We start from the raw sequence: 20,386 nt of genomic DNA, 5'->3' as shown, positions 1-20,386 counted from the left end.
GAGGACCCTTTTCTGGTCCCTTCATTCCTAGTTCCAACCCCCTTGAACAGGCAAGAGAGACTATTGCAGAGATTCCCTTCACATCCTTCTGAGATGGTAGTGTTTTCACTGGGAAGGCCTCTTACAGACCAGTGCCAACTGCCCAGGGCAGTCCGCGCCGGAGTCAGTTAGCAGTCACTGGCCACAGCCCCTGTTCTGTTTCTATTGATCTGAACGAGTAAAGGCATCCTCTCTCCTCCACCGGGACTTGTTCTAGGCTGTTTGGCACCCGCCTTGCCAGAACCCCAGCCTTTGTGCACACTCCTGGTGAGAGCCAAGGTTCCTGGGGACCGTGAGGGAGAATGATCCCTGAGGCCTCCTGCTTGTAGGACGTGGGTGTCCAAGGCAGCACTCACTACCCTCCCTTGAAATCCTCTCTCTCTCTCTCTCCCCCGACTTCTCCACTTTCCAGATCACGGTAGGGTCTCTTCCCATGTGGGCCTGCGTATGCGATGTAGAGCTAGATGCCAGCGCCGTGGAGAGGAGTCCAAAGCCTTCTTTTCTTTTTCCACGAGTTTATCTGCCTCTCCTAAGCTTTCCCATGATGACCCTCCTGTATCTCAGAGATATCCCCCCCACCACCACCACAATGAAATATCTGTGGGTGAAATGACATGTTGTCTGGGATTGGCTTCACAGGTCTTCAGTGTGTGTGTGTGGAGGAGATAAAATAAAAACTGTTAGAGTTGATTGATTTTGGGTAGAGATTCAATGTATTCTTCTCTCTGCTTTAGTATGTGTTTGAAAATTGTCATAATGAAAAATTTGAAACCCTGTGCGGGATGTAGACACTCCCTGTCCACAGACCTCTTTTTAGCAGGGTGCCGAGTGGCTCACCCGGCGTGATCGCATTAGTGGTAACCCGTGGCTTTTGACCAGCAAACCAAGTCAAGCCCAGTGCCCGTCCCAGCGGGTGCCCCTTCCTTGTCGTCAGAATCCTGCCTTTCCATCTGTGACAGGTGCTCTTTTATCCTCCCCCATGAACAAGCTTTCTTCTGGGTTTCCTTTCTCTTTAAGAAACACATTTCAGTGAGACTCTGTAACTAACTCACTTCATAGTATGTGCAGGGCTGCCCAAGGGGGTGACTTGGGGTGACCACGGACAGGGAAGGAGCCAGGTGGGTGTGTCACCTGTGTCTCTTTGTAGGGAAGGCTCATTACCCTCAGTCCCAAGAGGGGAAAAGGTTACAGATGATTCTGCATGGCTTTTATTTACGTCTTTATGGGACCAGCCACGTGAAATCCTGGCTTTCTTCAATCCAGGAGCGGTTTTAAGTTCTTAATTATTTCCTCAAATGTATTTGATTTTCAAATAAGAACTGAAGGTCCTGTTTTTTTTTTCTCTCAGCTGTAAACATTTTAGCCTGTTTGGATCTTGGGTCGATTCCTATTTGCAGCAGCAGTGGGAGAGAAGAAGAACATTGGACCTAAGAGTTGAAAGGTTGGGTTCCAGCCCGGCCTGGACTCTCCCAGCCCTGGGACTTGAGGCCAAGTTCTTAAACTCTTAGGATCTTGGTTCCCTCATCTATGAAATGGAATCTTGTAATGAATATCTTCTCAGGCCCCTTGAAAGTTTCAGGTTGTGAGGGTATGTGGTGTAGCGTACTGGAAGGGTCTTGGTGGACTTAAAGCAGTTTTCAGAGGGAAGGAATATGATTTATGCTTGGCTTTTCTTTCATGCTGCCATTGCTTGGACAATCCCCAGCAGGCACCACTACTATCGCCATGGCCATCGCGAGGGTTTGGCCAGCCCAGTGGTTGCCTAAGACTGAAACGCTGAAACGTGCACCCGGTCCTTAGCTGTGTCCCTCAGTGCCTCACCCTCATCCCAGATGCTCCAGTCCTTCCTGCCACTTACTTGAGGATGGAGAGAGGAGGACCATCTCAGGTCAAGAAGGCCAGATGTCTTGAACCTCTCCCAGGACAAACCCCACTGCGGGCTCAGATTCTGTGCAACCCTGTTGCTCTGTGAGCCGCTCAGCGTTGAGAAGTCACATGGAATGCCCCTGACATGGAACAGCCCTGCACTTTGAGTTACATACAAGTGAATTGAAACCTTGTTCTACATGTGAGTTAAAACATCCACCGGGCGTATAGGCTTTTGTTCAGGGTGAGGCCACAGTGAAAAATAAGCAGATGTTTCCCTGCATTGAAAAGGCCACGGGCTCATTATACGCCTACGGATTCAAGGAACGCTACCTGCTCGTTTCCGCCTCCACACGGCAGCCTCGCTAAGGCTGAGGCGGCGGGGCCTGTATTTATGCACTCGCTGTGGTACAACTCGTCTCAGAAACTTAGGGTGATTCTTGTAAACACTAACTCCTATTTAGGGTCCTGAGCGTGATGTCAGTAAGAAGTCTGATATACTTGTCATGTATATATGTTCCCAGGTTCTAGTGCACTGTGCTGGTTGGAATCCCCCCTGTATTGACGTAGTCAGGTGTTCAGCATCTTGAGACATTTTGAGACAGATGTGTTATGTGAACTGAAGCTATCACCATGACCGTGATGAACACAAAGGCAGTTTTCGTTCTTGTCCATGAAATGCAATTAGTTGATTTCTGTGGAGGCGTTGACTGAGTTCTCGGCGCTGCTCCTTCAGTGAGAAATACTTAGTACCTGATGCAAAAGGATTATAATCGGACCTGAGAGCGAGTGTGGTGAGAATAGAGATGCCGGCTTGGGCTCCCCCGTGTCAGGTCCTCCACCTGCGTGATGACTTCATTACTGTTGCTGTTCCCTGTAACTGATGAACCCGCCACAGTCATAAACTCGCAACTTAGAGGGAATTTTTGCGTTCACATTTTGCATGAGAAGAGTTTAATATTTACGTCACCATCCACTATTGAATGTGATTATTCATCATATTTAAAGGCAGTGTCACTGCTACTGAAAAAGACAATCCCTTGGAGAAGATGTTTGATTTAAAAAGAAACACACACACACACACCAAAATTCCACCCGTTATAAAAATGGTGGATAAAGCTCTGACTCCCCTGTCTGAATCCTTTGGGTCCCAGGGCCATGATATGCCCTCTCCTGAGCTCAAGTCCAAAGGCAGGTGTCCCAGATGTGCGGGGGCGGCTTCCATCACTGGGCTGGGAGCACTTTAACAGGAGATCCAGTGCTTTGAGCCTCAACCGGGGGCAGAGCCGTGGACACCGAGCAGCTGCGGCCGCCCACATGTGGGCCAGGCTTTCCAGCTGGCATTGAGGTGGACAGGCAGAAGTCATTCCAGCTGCTTCCCTCACAGAGAACAAGTGAGACTTGGAGAGGCCGGCTCCCCGACAGGAAGCAAAAACCTACACGGAGAGTTGTGAGCCCAGAGGTCCTGTCCAGAGCCTGCTGCCGGGGTAGGCGGAGCTACAGGGAGCAGGGCTCCAGGAAACCGCTTCCTCAGGCTTTCTGCTGTCCTTGGCCTTCACATGGCCCTGGCATCAGGCTGCCCAAGCTGCCCTGTGAGGAGGTGCCTGGGCCTCCTGGCCAGCCTCCTCCTTCAGGTCCCGTTTGCAGCAGAAGCCTGGCTGGTCCGTTTGGCCTGGCCTGTATTTTCCACATGTGTTGTCCTGGCCAATTTCCGCCATCAGCAAAGTCCCTTTCATCGCGTCATCAATCTAACGGAGGGAACAAACGCACAACCCACAACCCACACGGTCGAAGTTCACGGATTTGTGTTGGACGGGAGGGAAGGGAAGGAAAGTTGATTCACATTCAGAAAACACGGTGTTCGCTGGACATTCGTTGACGGACTTGCGTGTTTCGCCCCCGTGCTAGGAGTCAGGGAGGCTGTCCTTGTCCCTTCTCTCAGATGACATGCTCTCGGGTTAAATAGTCTCTTTTTCTAAAGCAAAACCGGCTGCTCTAAGCGGAGACATTTCTGGACCTGCCACTTGGGCGTGTGGAACAGGGACAAAGGGAGAGCCCTGATGTGTTTCTTAGTGACTCATTTGATGATGACACCATTGTTTGAAGGGTTGAATGTTACATAATCCACACTGTATCCCCTCCCCCTCTCCTCCCCCCCTCTAACAATCTGGGATTTTCCATCATTTTGTCAACCTTCCTGCAGGCATGTTGATTTTTCCACTAGATTTTTTTGGGCACGTCCCAGGGCAACCCAAACTCTCCACTCCCCAGATCTTCAGATCCCCGCTCCCTGGAGGGCCTGGGAGCAGCTGAGTGAAGCTGCTGTGCCTCCAGGGCAGATGGACTCTGAGCTGTGTCCTGACAGCCTGGCTCAAACCTCAAAGCTCAAAGCACAGAGCAGGCAGAGGGAAGGTGCTGGCTGCCCTTCTTTCTTGTCATGCAGTTCCCTTCACTTGGACGTTCAAAAGCAACATGTCGCCTCCTTTTTTTCAAAGGTCGCTCATTGTCATCGTTTCCCTCCTATGTTTCCATGTCATTCAGCCAAGAACACGTTGCGTGTGGCCATGGAAGTTTTTGACTCGCCAGGGTTTAGAGATGGCTAGTTGAGGAACCTCTACCGTGGCCATGCCCGGAACTCAGCCCTTTGGTAAGCCAGTCTCCTAGGATACCCTGGAGACACAGGCTGAGGAAGAGGACTTTGGAAATTAGTGCAATAAAGTGGGTCACTGAAGGTCACAGGATGGCCAGGAGGAATTCTCGTGACATTTCTTTGCTTATTAACTTTTTTGGGGGAATTGTGCTTGAGGTCGATTCAGGAGGTTGTAGACTCGAGCCATAGTATGTGTTCTTGCTGTGAACATGGTCTGCAAGTACAAGAAGGATTGGACATTGAAGAGAGAAAGATGTATGTGGGTACAGAAAAGGGCGACACACTTGTGAATCTGCAGATTTTGACACCTCGTTCTTCCCTCCTACCTGCATACATCAGCTTTACAGCTGTTACCTCCTATATGCACTTCAACTTTGTTTGCTTACCCTATCTGCCTTGCTACCGTCCCAGTCAAAGCCACCATCATCTCTCACCACAGCTAATAACTTTAACAAGTCTACCCACATCCATTTATAGTTACCTCCTGCACAGAGCAGCTAAGGCGTCTTCTTTATATTTTCCATTTTCTAAATGTGGTGAAAGAAACATAACAAAATTTGCCACCTTCATCATTTTTAAGTGGACAGTTATGTGGCATGTTGTGCATCCATCACCACCATCCATCTCAGAAGCTCTTTGCATCTTGTAAAACTGAAACTGTCCCCATTACACAGCAGCTCCCTGTTCTCTCCCTCCAGGCCCTGGCACCCACCATTCCTACCTTCTCTCTCTATGGATTTGACTCTTCTAAGTCATTCATATCATTAGTCTTTTGTGACTGGTTTATTTCACTTAACATAATGTGAAGGTTCATCCATGTTGTGTATGTCAGAATTTCCTTCCTTAAAAAGGAAGGAAATAGTACTGTATTGTATGAATAGTATTGCATTGTGTGCATATACTACATTTTGCTTATCTATCTGTTGGTGAACACTTGGGTTGCCTCCACATTTTGTATAATGTGAATAATGCTGCAATGAACGCAAGAGTACACATATCCTTTTGAGACCCTGTGTGCAACTCTTGGGTATATAGAAAACTCCTAACAGTGAACATCAGCAACAAGAAAACCTCAAACAGCTCTATGTAGAAATGAGCAAAATGTTTGAAAAGACATTTCTCCAAAGCAGATACAAAAATGGATAGTAAGCACATGGAATAATGATTAAATATTAATAATCATGAATTAACCATTAGGGAAATACAAATCAGTAGGGAACATCATTACTCATTAGGAAAATATAAATCAGCATCATTAGGGAAATACAAATAAAGACTACAGTGTGATAGGATGGCTACTATTTCCCCTCTCTCCTCCCCCACCCCCCAATAAAAACACACCCAGAATGTAGTAAGTGTTGGCAAGCTTTGGAACTCCTGTGCGCTCTTGGTGGGAAATTGAAATCATGTGGCCACTTTGAGGAAAGCAGTATGGCAGTTCCTTGACAAATAAATAATAGAATCACCATAAGGTGATCTTAATGTGGTCATGTCATTCCCCTGCATCAAACTCTCATTGACTTTGTAGTCTACTGAGGATAAAACTATTACGTCCTTCATACACTCCTGGCTTACCTTCTTAACGTCATCCCAAGCAACTGGCCTCTGCCACTCTGCTGTAGCTTCAGGTCTTTTGACACTAAAATAGGCCAAGTTTTTCCTCCTCCCCCATCATGACCTTCATGGATGCAACCCCGTTATCTAGGATCACTGTAGTCTAATGTTAATGGTCCTTAGGATCACCTAGATTCTGTGTTAGAAATGCAGACTCCCAGGTCCACCTCTTGCAGGAAGGCTGGAGAATGGCTGGGGATTGGCATTTCCAACAAATTCCAGGTGATGCCAATACAGCTGGTCTGGGGGAACCACACTCTGAGAACCATTGGTCTCTAGAATATTCTTCTCTTTTAAGCTTCTATATATCCTTTAGATCTCAAGTCAAATGTCTCTCTCTTCGCCTAAGGGAGGCCTTCTCTGATTTCTCCAGACCAACAGGAATTCCTTAGACGTTCACATTTTATCTTCTCCATCTCTGAAGCCCTTCGTAACGTTTTGGGCATTTAATTGTGTAAATCGTTTTTTAATGACCGTATCTCCTGCCAGAATCTGATCTCCAACTCCAGGAGGAGGGGGTTACTTCTGTCTGCTTATCGGATTCCTTGCACATAGCAAGCGCTAAATAATTATTTGTTGAACGGATGGATATTATTTCCTTTTCATAGGTAACTGGAAGGGCGTGGTAACATTAATCCTCCCTGTGAATTATGAAGGATAAATAGGGACTGTGGCGGAATTAGTGGAGCTATACAGAAAGAATAAGCATACTTTGCTAACCAGGGGTGTAGGACATTCTAGGCAAGAGTCATTTTTTTTAAGGGGCCTCGTAAACTGTACCTGGCCCTGGGAGGCTGTTCGTAGAGTGATTTTTTCAGTTTGCCTTCTCCAGACCACTCATGTCCTATTCTATTGGATGGGTGGTTAATCACCCATTTAGTTATTTTTTTAAATGGAGATAGAATGGACATATATCATTATGTCAATCTGGGTGTAGAATATAATGATGTACTCTTTGTACAACACTGCAGACTGAGCCATCACCTGTTTAGTTTTGATTCTTCATGTGATGTTTTCTCTTACAGATATGGAATGTGCAGACGTCCCACTACTAACCCCAAGCAGCAAAGAGATGATGTCTCAGGCATTGAAAGCCACTTTCAGCGGTTTCTCCAAAGAGCAGCAAAGACTGGGGATCCCAAAAGGTACGTTCTGTCCTTGGGAAAGAGGTTGGGAGCAGGCTTTTAGGGGAGGTTCGTTTTCCCACCTGCAGTGTGAGGTAGGCAGACGTGGCTGCAGCCAGCAGCTCCAGGGCGTGGCGGAGTCTGTTGGAAAGTCGCCCACACGGGCTGACCTTCTCCATCTCCCGGGTTCCTCGCTGCCACCTTGGTTGAAGGGCGCTATTCCCAAACTTATTTGCACATTAAATGCGGGATCTTAAAAAAAAAAAGTCCCCAGACCGGGCCGTGTCCCAGATCAATTAAATCACAATTTCTGGAAACACCAGTGTCTTTGAAGCTCCTCAAGTGATGCCACATACAGACACTTTGGAAACATCCCGGTTTCAGAGCCGTTCCGGGCTGCTGTTGGGTGAGCTCCCTGAGCTCCGCTTCTTGGAATGTCCTGATGGCTCTGTTCTTGCCCGTGTGCTGTGGTGCAATGTGTTTATCCTTGGGTGTTCTCCTCTGAAAGGGTGTATTCAGGAATGTGAGGGGACTGGGGTTGTCAGAAAGGAGAACTGACCGGGGAACACTTAAGCCTTCACGCAGCAACATTTCCTGAATAGCTGCGAGCAGGAAGAACACTGTGCTATTGAGTAAGAGCAAGGCTGCCTTGAGAGCGCTCATGACAGGCCTCCAGCCCTGTGGGAACCAGGCCCCGGACAGAGCCTGGGAATGGATATGCACCTTCCCCAGGTGTGCTGCTCTGCCACAGCCTCTGCCCACAGCAACGCCCAGCATCCTCTTAGGGTCACAGGCGGGATAAAGTGAATCCCCACCAGCCTGCTCCGTTGAAGGGGTGACCTTGAGAGCAGGTATGTGGGCCCTGCACCCTGCCTCCATCTGAGTTCTTCAGGTGTCCTGGCTGGTGTGGCCACGTGAAAGCTCAGGCCACGTGGGAAGATCATGCAGAGTCTGTGCTGTGGAGCCGGGCAGTGCCAGGACTGTGATATGGACGCACTTTGCAGGGGGTGTAGTTTAATACAGGCACCTAACCATGTTGTTCTTACTAAGTACCATTCCAGCGACTGACTGTCACTAATTGCTATGGTTAGTACCAACCATAATTAGCGAAGATAAAAATAATTAAGAATAACAGTCTCAAGTACCCTGTAGGAGGAAAGAGCAGGGAGAGGTGAGTGTAACCGCCAGAACAAACTTGACTTCGTTATTATTGCTCTTCAAGAGCTCATCTGCTCCTTGTCCCGGGCTTTACAAAAAGTCTAATGGGAGCCCTGACCGGTTTGGCTCAGTGGGTAGAGCGTCGGCCTGCGGACTGAAGGGTCCCAGGTTCAATTCCGGTCAAGGGCATGTACCTTGGTTGTGGGCACATCCCCAGTGGGGGGTGTGCAGGAGGCAGCTGGTCGATGTTTCTCTCTCATCAATGTTTCTAACTCTCTATCACTTCCTCTCTGTAAAAAATCAATAAAATATATTTTAAAAAAAAGTCTAATGGGAATCGGGCTGTGAGATGGGACAATTTGGAAAACTTGTCTGCACGGCGGGTAGAAAACACTCCTGTGTTCCTCTCTTGCCGATGATTGTAATCTCCCAGCTGGCGAGCTGAGGAGGTGGGGAGGTTGAATGCGGGGAGGAGGAAGGTGCCCCATGACATGCATTTGCAGGCCTGTGCTTCCCGGATCTTTCAACCAGAGAACATCCTCATCAAGCTCGGGCCCTGGGCGTCCTCTCCGAGGCCCGGGCTAGAGCTTGGGGCCTGACGCGCTGGGTCCTCCTGTGCTTTCTCCCCGCAGACCCCCGGCAGTGGACAGAGACCCACGTGCGGGACTGGGTGATGTGGGCTGTCAACGAGTTCAGCCTGAAGGGCGTGGACTTCCAGAAGTTCTGCATGAACGGAGCTGCGCTCTGTGCGCTGGGCAAAGACTGCTTCCTGGAGCTGGCCCCGGACTTCGTTGGGGACATCTTGTGGGAACATCTGGAGATCCTGCAGAAAGGTACGTGTGTGTGGGGCAGCTGGGAGAGTAGGCAGGCGAATGCATCCAGGTACCACGTGGCGGGACATCCATGCCATCCCCTGGGGATGCCCTGTCTCAGCCCAGAGGGTGGAAGGCATGCCAGGACAGGTGCTCCATCGACGTTAGTTTCTTTTTCTTCTCTGCATTGGAGGTGCAGATTTTAAGCTTTAGCGAGATTGCGCTCCTGATGCTTCTTGCAAAATGGTGAGCCCCATCCTTATCTCAGACTCGTGCCTGTTTCAAGGAGCAGAGCTCACAGCCAGCTCCAAGGTATATTTTGTTCCTAGTAATCCCAGTGCACCCTCCCTTTATCTGCGGCCGCACGGTGCCCGGCCCTGCCCCCCAGGAAGCTTAGCGTCTCCGAGCTTGTTCATGCCACAGGCTCCTGCCCACTGGCCGGGTTGCAGCGGCAGGAGCTGGCCTACCTTTGCATCTGGAGCAGGAACCGGGGTCACGTCAGGACACGGTGTTGCAACCTTGTAATGACATGGCCTCCCGGCTAGTCTCTTCCAACCTTTTTGGACCAAGTGACTCATGTACCACAGCCCTGGCTGAGGATAGAAACAGCAGCAGGCGGCAAACTTGGGTGTTTTTGCGCTTATTTTTCTGAATTTCTTCTTAAAATAAATGGCAGTTACCAGCAGTCAGCGCTGCCCTCCAGCTGACTGTAAGCCTAGAAGCCGGCCGCCCTCTGTGACCCAGGCCCACCCTTTCTCTGTGGTCACCGGCTCCAGCCCTTGGCGAGGACGCTGGGGGCAGGGAGCAAAGCACTTTTACTCCGTATAATACCTTCCTTTGTCTAAGGATATTTTCCACTCTGCCATGCTCCACAGGGGCCCAAATTAGAGTCCTCTGGGCACAGAAGTGTTATCCCTTTTCCCCCTTCTCTTCAGCTTCTGCTGAAAAATAAATAAATACACACGGGCAAGAACGCGGTGGCTCTTGCCCCGGCTGCCTTGGCCAGAGACTGGGGGCAGCCGCACAGCCTGCCCAAAGCACAGACAGGTGCCCCCTGTGGCTGCTGCACACACACCCACTCCCACCTGTTGATGTGAGCGGTCTGTGTATAGAGGGAGAGACACGGCAGGCTCATAACAGGTCTGATGTGGCCATTGCTCCTCACCCGTGGGGCCTATCAGACTGTGTCAGACTGTGTCACCCAGATATCTTCTGCTAACACATTCCTCTACTTGTCACCATGGCGTGGCCAGGGGTCCTGGAGTGTCAACCTGCCTCTGATCACGGTTATAATCAATACCTATATAGCACCTCCTTGTTTTTCTTTAAATATGTTGCCTTAAGGACCTACTGAAGAACAAAAATCTAATGTTAACGGAAGCATTTTCTTTAACGGTGGTCTTTTTCTTTTTTTTAAATCCGACCTTTCTCTTGCTTTTTTCATTGAGGGAGTCTGTCACCTTCCCTATTCACTGAGAAGTATTGACTTCGTGATACACATCCTAAAGCATTTCTGATTTGAATATTTCTGTCCATTTTTATCAATGATTAAACCTTCTCTTCTAGAAAAGAAAAAGAAGAAAAAATGAGAGAAGAAAAAATCAAAGTGCTTTAAAATACGTTTTTCCGTTTGGATTCCCACCGCAGCCCTGAGCCACGGGTGGGCAGGCACTGGTAGTGTCCCCATCTGCCAAGGGAGGGCAGCTTAGGTGGCTTCCTGGTCACTCACTTCCTTGAACCTGCGCCTTCGCAATTCAATTTCCCGCCCTGTGTCCTCTGAATAATAATATGGACTCACGGGGGAGCTTCTGGTCCCCAAGAGAGGCTGGACCTAGCTTCTTGCAGAAGAATAACTAGGGAATTCAGGAGCCTGAGGGAATGATTGAGTACATCCGAGGGCAAAGCTGGATCCTCCCGCCCCTTTTCTGTTGAGAGAGGCAGCGAGAACCCTCTGTCTTCAGGCCCTTGAAGAGCTGAGCGAGAGGTTTCTACGGAGGGTCTGTGATGAAACTAAAGCAACACAGCTCGGAAAGAACATAGCTGCTCGGGGTGCGGTGGGGTGGAAGGCCAGAGGTACAGGGGATGTTTCAATCTGATAAGCTGCTCAAGCAAAGTGTAATCACTTTATCTCAACTGGGAGCTGTTTTTCTGTGCAGGCATCAACTTGTTTTCCCAGCAGCCTCTGCTCCCAACAAGGCTATCAGATACCCGGGGAGAAATCCCAAGCACCCCTCTCCGTGCCTGATTCTGGGAAATAGAACCAGACCGCGCCACACGATGGGCAGAGGCCGGGCGGTTGGAGTCCAGGGTAGTCAGGGGGCCTGCAGGCTCCCCTTAGTTCACCAGGGAGCCTTTCTGGGCTCAGTTACCTTCATCTGCATTCCTGTCTCCTTCCCCTGGGAAGTTGGCTCCTGGCAGCAGTTTGGTTAGGTGGCTCTTCTGTGAACACACTGTTTCACCCAGCGGTGACCTTCTTGGCATCCTGCTCCTTAGCTGGGCCTGAACTTGAAGTCTGAGGGCGATGGAAAAAAGCACACAACAAAAAGCAGACCTCTGTTAGAAGAAATGGAGGCTGTAAGATCTACCTGCCTGAAGAATTTTTTAAAAATATATTTTTATTGACTTCAGAGAGGAAGGGAGAGGGCCAGTGAGATAATGATGAGAGAGGATCGTTGATTGGCTGCCTCCTTCACATCCCCATGGTGGGGATGAAGCCCTCAACCTGGGCATGTGCCCTGACCGGGAATCTAACCATGACCTCCTAGTTCATAGGTTGATGCTCAACCACTGAGCCGTGCCGCCCAGGCTAAAGATGGTAATATATTTCTGAAAAGCTTTGGAGCTGATCAGGTTGAGTGGTGGGGAGTGATTTTGGTACCTGCCCAAGCTGCCCTGTAGCCTTTGATGCAACTGTGGTCCACGCATGCGTCAGAATGAGGGCAGACTACCTCCCTAGCTCATAGGGATCGCCCACTGGCGCTCTTTCCAAGATACGAAGTCCCCTCTCGCAGTCACTGAAATAGTCAACTCAGCCATACTTTTGTGATCTCAGCCTTAGATAAAGCCCCAGCCAGGGTGGGCTCACAGCGCAGCTGGGCTAAGGAACACGCAGGTTTCCTAGAAGAGGGGCTGAGATCATTGTGGTCCTTGTGTCCGAGGTCCTTTCGGGCCAAGCAGCACTCTCATGTTGACCTCTCTGTCCCGCCCCCTCCCCGGTGTGTTGCAGAGGATGTGAAACCCTATCAAGTGAATGGAGTCAACCCCACTTACCCAGAATCCCGTTATACCTCGGACTACTTCATTAGTAAGTTCACCTGCCACTCTTCTCCCCTCCTCTTGCTCATTGGGGAAGGAACCCTGTCCCAACAGAGCTCAAGCTCCTTCATGGTAACTCTATGGCAAACCATATTCCCTTAAACGCAGACTATTTGGTATTCGTTTTATTTTTCCCCGCAAAGCACAAGGCTTCAGCCTGTTTGCACGTTGTCCTGACCTGCAAATTCCTGCACTTAGGACCTCCCACTGATACCATCAGCCTAAAAGTCGCACAGAGAGCTGTGGCCATTCCTGTTGGAGCCTGTGCCCTGTGGGGCCATTGGAGGGAGATCGGGTTAGGGGTCTGGTCATGGCCCTTGTTCTCTCCCTTTTATGCATGGATATAACAGCGTTTCTTCTGAAATCCTCCCTCGAGAGTGGGCCATGCAGCTTCAGATCTGTCCCAGATCTGGCTTTGCATCTCTCACAGAAAATAAAACCTTGTCCCTTCTGGTACAGGACACCCAACTGTACCAGAGAGGGGGCGGGAGGAAGGGTTAGTGTTAGTGCAGGGCTCTTCTTACCTGATGGTGTTGCTTCCAAAGGGACTCTACAGCAGCTTTGTTTTTGTTTCATTTTCTCACTTTATTATGATTTTTCTTCCAAGAACAACATAAGTTCTATGGAGTAAGAGCTTACCGGGAGCCAGAAATGTTGGTAGGCGTTTTGCATATATATTCTTGTTTGATTTTTATCACAAGGCTCCAAGCAAGATGGCCATCATCCCTATTTTAGAGATGAGGAGATGAAGCCAGAAAAGGGAGGTATCTTGCCAAGGGCCCTAGCCATTAAGAAGCGGAGCAAGGTTAACTTGCCCCGAGGCCCTTCTCATTGAAAATATGTTCCTCTTCCTCCCTAAGGTAGTCGGCCTGTTGACACACTGTGGGGCTGGTGTCAATGGGGAAGAACTGCTTGTTTTAGGTACAAAGCTCTCCCCTCTTTTAATGCCACCCTCGCTCTGTTTCCAGGCTATGGTATCGAGCATGCTCAGTGTGTTCCTCCCTCGGAGTTCTCAGAGCCCAGCTTCATCACAGAGTCCTACCAGACACTCCACCCCATCAGCTCCGAGGAGCTCCTCTCCCTCAAGTATGAGAACGACTACCCCTCGGTCATTCTCCGGGACCCTCTGCAGACAGACACCTTGCAGACGGACTACTTTGCCATCAAACAAGAAGTCGTCACACCAGACAACATGTGCATGGGGAGGACCAGTCGTGGTAGGTCAGATTTCTTCTCCAGAAGCTCTTGGTTTACAAGAGTTTCCTAACGTTGAGCGTTTTTCAGGTCTGCTATTTCCCCCTCACTCTCGGCCCTGGGGATTCCTGAGTTTCATTCAGCCTTTCCGTCTGAGACTGTGTAGATAGGAAAGAACTTCCCACCTTGGAACTTTAGCCACTTCCGTCAGCATGACAACGACCCTGATTTCACAGTAGAATTGAAATCCAGCAGGATGACCAATCACATTTTGTATCTGCGTAAGGCATTTTACCAAGTAATAACTAGTTGGATGTGGTTGCTGTTTAAGTTATTCTTTATTATTTTTTTTAAAAGAGGATTTGCTTAAGGAGGACACAGTCGAACAAAAATGGTTCAGGGGCCCTCCTGAAAGCCTTAGTTGCGCAGTGCCCTGATGCCCCAGAGCATTCTGGGTCAGACTGCCTGGAATCCTGAATGACACCTGCTGCTCAGCCCCGGGCTTCTGAGCCGTCTGTGAGTTTGGGAAGATACAGGATGGTTAACCAGTAGTTTATTTGGGACCGGTCATCAGCAGCGTGGTGACGGTGTGTATTCGGCTAGAGGACCGAGGGAAGAGGTGGCTGGAGGCTTCCCTTATGACATTGATAAAATATTCACGGACAGTGAACTAAATGTTCCAGAATCGAGCTGGTTGACTTTCTAAAGCAACAAAAGTGAAACACACTCTGATTTTAAGATCAGGGCATGAACCCCCGGAGGGGCAGCCACCCTAGTGAAGTGTGCAGATGGTTTTGTTGCTGAGACAAGTGCAGTCCATCAGAAGGAGGGATTTGTTCCTCCAGGAAGAACTAGCTGAGTTCTAAAAAGTCTTAAAGGATAACTGTTCCCATAGATAATGGGAAGGAATTGCAAGCAGGAGGAGGAACCACAGAAAGTCCATCCAAGGGCGCAGAGGCCTTGGCTGGCTGGTCTCCTGGTGTCTTCTGCTTAGTGTCGCCTTGAGACTCTGAGGCACTTGGAGAGGGGCAAAGGCATCTTTGCTTTGAAGAGCCCCCCTTTGGCATCCTGGGCCGCACACCTTGCCATCTTCTTCTAGTGTTCGGGCGTACACTTCCTCCTGGCAGGCCTCCGGGCAGCCAGCGGGCCTGCACAGGGAAAGTCCCCAGCAAGATCAGAACCTGTAATCTCTCTGCTTCGGGCCCCAGGCTGCTTGTGTTTCAGACTGAAGGGGATGGGTGGGATCAGTTTGCCTTCCCCTTTCTGACTGTTTATTTTTGGGTGCATGTCTATTTAAATACATACACAAATGGGCCTGTGGATCCTTCCCCCCCGGGCAGGTCAGAGCATTCGCACAGCTCACTTTCCTATGGGGCTTTTCTGTACGTCTATGTGTTGAGGCCGAGCCTGTGGGTTTGGGGCTCGGCCATGTTGTAACTTTGGGCAGAGCTGCTGTCACATGCTTTTCGGTTGCATCTGGCTTTGCATTTGTGTAATTGTCTCTGCTTCTCCTTCTCTTGGTTCTTGGTTTCTGTCCCCGCCACCCCTGCAACCCCAAACTAATAACTGTGGAGCAGATAGTGACCCGTACAAAGGGCGTGAGGTATTTCTCTCTGGCCTCATTCTCCTTCCCTCACACCAGGCTTCAGACCACACAGACTTGGGGGCCAGACTGTCCTGCCCACGGCTGCTTTCTGCACGTTAGCAGTGCTGCAAACAGGACGTATTCCGAGGGCTGACTGAATCTGACGTGGTGTGATTGGTCTAGACTGGAAGCATCACTCTTAGCTGGTTATTATGAATAAAGCTATTCATCTGCTGCATTATAGCAAACCATGTGCTTCTCTGCCCCACCCCCTAGACTCTGAGAGCTGTGGTTGTGCCAGTCTGTTTAGGGGCTGCTGGGGGGCCACCCTATCTGCTGTGAGTGCTCTGAGGTCTGCTTGGTGGAGTCAGGTCGCTTGGGAAGGACCTCGCTGAGACTCAGGAAAGTTAGCCAGTGGACATCCTTGAGGACATGTGCGTCCTTGCATCAGCCCAGTAGCACAAGCGAGTGTCTAATCTAGTTGGATTCAACCCCATTTTTGGAGAAAATGCCCGTAAACAAAGGTTCCTCGCTCCAGGATTGTGAAACGGAGCTAAAATGAAAGCAGCTCACTGCTGTAAACCGCAGCTCTCAACGGAGTTGCCTCCGGCTCATGTTTTGGGAGGATGCCAGAGAGTGGCTACGTCCAGGTTAGTGTCCTGCTCGCTGGAACTCCTGGGAAATGCAGCTGTCTGCTTGTGGAAATCCCGGCCTCCGTGCCTTCCCCACAGAAATGTGGCTGATAGAGGTAGAATCATTCCAGAGAGACTTTAGTATGGATATGCCCTAAGAATTGGTGACTTGGTGGGGTGTTCTCTATGAAAACATACATTCTCTTTTGTAGGCTTTTGGTGTGTTTGTCTCGCAGAGACATTGAATGACTCTTCAGACGGGTAGCTTTTTATGAGATGCCATAAAATGTCCTGTTGTGTTAAAAAGAGGGTATTGCATTCTGGCTGCGGGCTGTTTTCTGGAGTCTTTTCATGTGGATTTCTGGAAGGGGCAATTCCTTCATTTATAAAGAGTTGTGAATGTGACAGTGGACTGGGTAGGCAGGGCCCGTAACTCCATGGAGCTCTTCAGTTTGCCTTCTGGACATGACCCTTCTTTGAATGGATGGTTGGAAGAAGGGCCAAGAAGAAGTAGCTAAATGACTACCTTTGTGTTATAAGCAGTATTTGGAGAGGATAAGAGGTTCAGGAAATCTACAACAGTGGAGTATGTAAAAATTACATATTTAACTGAATACCCTTATTCTGGGATTTAAAAAAAATTAAAATCCTCAACTTAGTTTTTCCTTAGTAATTTTGGGTTGGGCACCAAAATGAAATATTTGAATTTCATTTTTTTTTAACCAATCTCTACTATTAAGGAAAGGGAGAATAGGCCCAAAACACACTAGTATGGGGTTGTGTTGGCCAACCTTATTCTGGAATTTAAACTTGTAGTAGATCAGCCAGCTCTGAGCAGTTGAGGGTTGACTTACAGGTATTTCTACATACAGATTGGTCACATCCTTTGCCTCGTGACTTGTGCTGAATCGAGGTGACCATTCGGTCACCCAGGATTTAATTTAGGTTGCCTAAAAACTATCTGGAAGTAGAACATAGAAAATATTCCTGCGAGCCTTTTCAAGCTCTTAGATGCATTTCCCTCCAGTTTTTGTTTGTTAGCCTCCCTTTTCAATGGCATTTTTTGCCAGTGGAAATTTCTCTTGGAGCGATTATGCAATGATAGCAGCTGTTTACAACCTGGTTTGGGAAATTAATGAACTTGCATGATCTTGTGGTCAGTTAAGAATGCTTTAAGCAACCGGGAGAGTAAAAGATTTCTGACATTGCTGTGGATCTTAATAACTCTTTCATCAACTCCTTTGTTTTTTATTGCCCACGCTTCCCCAATGAAGTACACGTTTCAAGTACAAAATTGTACTTGGAGAGAATCAGCGGCCTGGATTTCTGTTTAGAAGAGTGCTCGTATTTTTTTCTTTTTTAATTCTCCTGGAAAAAAAGCATCTCATTGCTTCTTTCTCCGTTTGAAAAGACATAGAGGCAGTACTTGTATTTCATTTTAAAATAGTATTTGGAAAAAATGCTAAGAAAATAGCACTTCAGCTCCAAGGTCAAGGAAGGTCAAGCTGCTCTTAGTCGAATGGAATTTTTTTCTTATGACCAAAATATTTTGCCAAATTGGGCCTTTGGAAATTATCTCATTGGCTTGAGTTGGATTAGGGAGTTGAGTCGCACTGCTTCGATTTCTTCACTTATTCATTCAGCCCTAAGGCATCAGCCAGAAACCCCCAGGAACATGTGGCGAGTCTCAGCTTTTAGATTTCTGGCTCTAGGGCTCTTGAGGTCCCAAGCACGGCTGTCTCCCTCTGACAGGCAGGGGCAGCCCGTGGCTAGGAATCTCCATCCTGGGAGCTGGAGAGCAAGACAGCACCGTGCAGGGCAGTGGCTCTCACACTGCAGCCAGCCCAGCCCCTCCTCCCAGAGCCACCCCACAGCTCCCATCCCCCTTGGCCTCTCCCTTCTTCCCTGCCTCCTGCGGGTCTGATGAGCGATCTGTCCTCACTCAGAGGGTTTTTACAGTTGTCTTTTCCCAATCCCTCCTCCCCTGCCCTCTTCCTACCTCCTCCTTCACCTCCAGGTAAACTCGGGGGCCAGGACTCTTTTGAGAGCATAGAGAGCTACGATAGTTGTGACCGCCTCACCCAGTCCTGGAGCAGCCAGTCATCTTTCAACAGCCTGCAGCGCGTTCCCTCCTATGACAGCTTCGACTCCGAGGACTATCCAGCCGCCCTGCCCAACCACAATCCCAAGGGCACCTTCAAGGACTATGTGCGTGACCGTGCTGACCTCAACAAGGACAAGCCTGTCATTCCTGCTGCTGCCCTGGCTGGCTACACAGGTAGGCGCCTGCCCCTACCTCGGAGCCTCGGTGGGCGTGCTGCTGTGGGTGGGCTCAGTGGAGGGCCCTGGGCCCATCGTCCCAAACCCCGAAGACTGCCTTTTCTTTTTGCGGGGAGCGGGGAGAAGACTCTAAGAGGCCTGGTCAGTCTCTCAGGCCCCTCTGTTTATGAATAGCCATTGATTGTTGGAAGCAAAGAGTATCCTTCTATCCGAAGGGATCATTTCCAAGAGTGGTAGGAAAAAACACTTATATTTTGGGTCTTTTTCCATATCTGGGGGAAGGGCACTATGTTAATTTGGCGTCTCTCGTGGCCGAGCATCAAGGGCTTTTCTCTAGGCGGCTCTTAGGAGGTCTTTCAACATACAGAACCAGCAGCAGCATCGCTGGGAGGCATCCCTGCATGGCCTGCACCCTGGGCTCCGCTGTGGGGGAGCATTCATTAGGGGGGCTGTTCGGATGGCAAGAGTGTCCTTGATCACCTGAACTCTGGCAGGTCTCGGCCAGGAAACCTTCTTCCTCACTTGGCTTTGTGACTGGTTTTCTCCCAGGAGTGGAAGTTATGGTGAGCGAAGAAAGACTGTAGAGGAAGGGAGATGTGCGTTGAGAGCTTGAGCTTTGATTGAGAATCTGGTACTAGAACCAAACAACGTCTTGTCCAAATGAGCTGCAGCGGGTCTGCTGCCCGGCCCTGGAAACCTTGGCAGGGTGTGCCTGGGAACTATCCAAGGAGCCTTATAGGGTTGAGGCTCAGATCCTTTCTGTATGATGGTCGTATTTTCTAAAAACGAGAAATTGGGTTGTGAGTGCAGCTGATGTTAGTGGATTACTCATCTGTGGCCTAGGCCTCCATTCTCTTGTCGGTAACTCCACCCTGGCCAGGTTGCCACGTGGGCGAACCTTGGCGTGCACGAAGCTCAGCAACAACATCTGTGTTTCTGTGGAGGTATCTGAAGAGTGAGCCCCATCTTCACTGTGTGTCAGTGAAGCCTCCGTTTTTATTAGAAAAACAGCTGACCTCTGAGAGCAACTCAGCTGCGTAGAGAAATCACTCCTTTTTCAGAGCTCCGGGGTGGGCCCGCTGGTGCTGCTCAGGGCATGCGCGGGTGCCCAGGAGTTCCGTCTGTGTTTTCAGGTAGTGACAAGGTCTCTCTGTGGAGCCAGGGGCCAGAAAGGAACTTGAAGTTCCCCTTCTCTGCTCTTTCTGCACTGTCCCCCATGGTCTTTGCTGGAAGGTCACTCATGTGTGGGAACGTGTTACTCTTGAAGGGACCCCCTTTTCCAGCTCCGGAGAGCAGACTCCTGGCGAGTTTGCCCATTCCTGTTAATGACCCTGGGAGTGGGGAAAAGTCAATTCAGTCTCTTTCAAGATGGACCAACGTTCTGGCCTCTGTAGTTACAAGGGTAGTTGTAGGTATTTTAAGAACTAGACTCCAGTTGGATTCACTGATGGAAGGAGAAGTGCTGCTGCATTCGGAAGAGGAAGGAAAGGCCTCCGTGGCTGAACGATGACTCTGTGGGCTCTGGAGGTGGCAGGCATCTCCAACTGGGCACGCTGGCTTCTGTTCTTGGGGTGCAGAGGGACTACGCCCTGTCATTTGCCCAAGCATGAAGGCCAAGTCTTCTACAACTTCCACCCCAACTTCCGGTGCACAGCCTCAGCTTAGTTTCTCCTGATTAAGGATGTGTCTTTGTTCTCTCTGGCATAATCTCCACTATCACCACCATCCACATCCACAGCCATAATTCTTTTCCCACCACAGTTTCCATCATTCTCTCTTAGCTACAGACATGATTCTGTTCATTTCCATAGTTAGGGCAGCTTGGTGGATAACGAGATTAAGTAAACTGACTTTAAGTCCTAAAGTTTGAGTTCTGGCCAAAGAAAACCCTAGGATTTAGGTCAGCCTTCATGGGATGAGATTCTGGTAAGGGTCCATGGCCACACAACAAAGGTCTAGTCAGTGGTTCTCAACCTTCCTAATGCTGCGACCCTTTAATACAGTTCCTCATGTTGTGGTGACCCCCAATTTCAATGTTACAAATTGAACATAATTAAAGCATAGTGATTAATCACAAAAACAATATGTAATTATATATGTGTTTTCGATGGTCTTAG

General features: G+C 49.2%; 1 protein-coding gene across 2 annotated transcripts in view; it reads left to right on the top strand.

Annotated features, from left to right (window-relative positions):
• ETS1 (ETS proto-oncogene 1, transcription factor) overlaps positions 1-20,386 on the top strand; it is a 41,177-nt gene that overhangs the window by 1,102 nt on the left and 19,689 nt on the right. Inside the window, exons 2-6 of one of the 2 annotated variants that reach the window (XM_006098864.3) lie at positions 7,195-7,314; positions 9,084-9,284; positions 12,490-12,567; positions 13,547-13,795; positions 18,007-18,267. In XM_006098864.3, the coding sequence (XP_006098926.1) occupies positions 7,195-7,314; positions 9,084-9,284; positions 12,490-12,567; positions 13,547-13,795; positions 18,007-18,267 (909 nt within the window). The remainder of the gene's footprint in view (positions 1-7,194; positions 7,315-9,083; positions 9,285-12,489; positions 12,568-13,546; positions 13,796-18,006; positions 18,268-20,386) is intronic. The other variant, XM_023762544.1, reaches the window with a different exon arrangement.

Source organism: Myotis lucifugus, unplaced genomic scaffold (assembly GCF_000147115.1).
Source record: "Myotis lucifugus unplaced genomic scaffold, Myoluc2.0 scaffold_250, whole genome shotgun sequence".
NCBI classification, from domain to species: Eukaryota; Metazoa; Chordata; class Mammalia; order Chiroptera; family Vespertilionidae; genus Myotis; species Myotis lucifugus.
The sequence above is the reverse complement of the archived record's forward strand: the minus strand, read 5'-3'. Positions and strand labels throughout refer to the sequence as shown.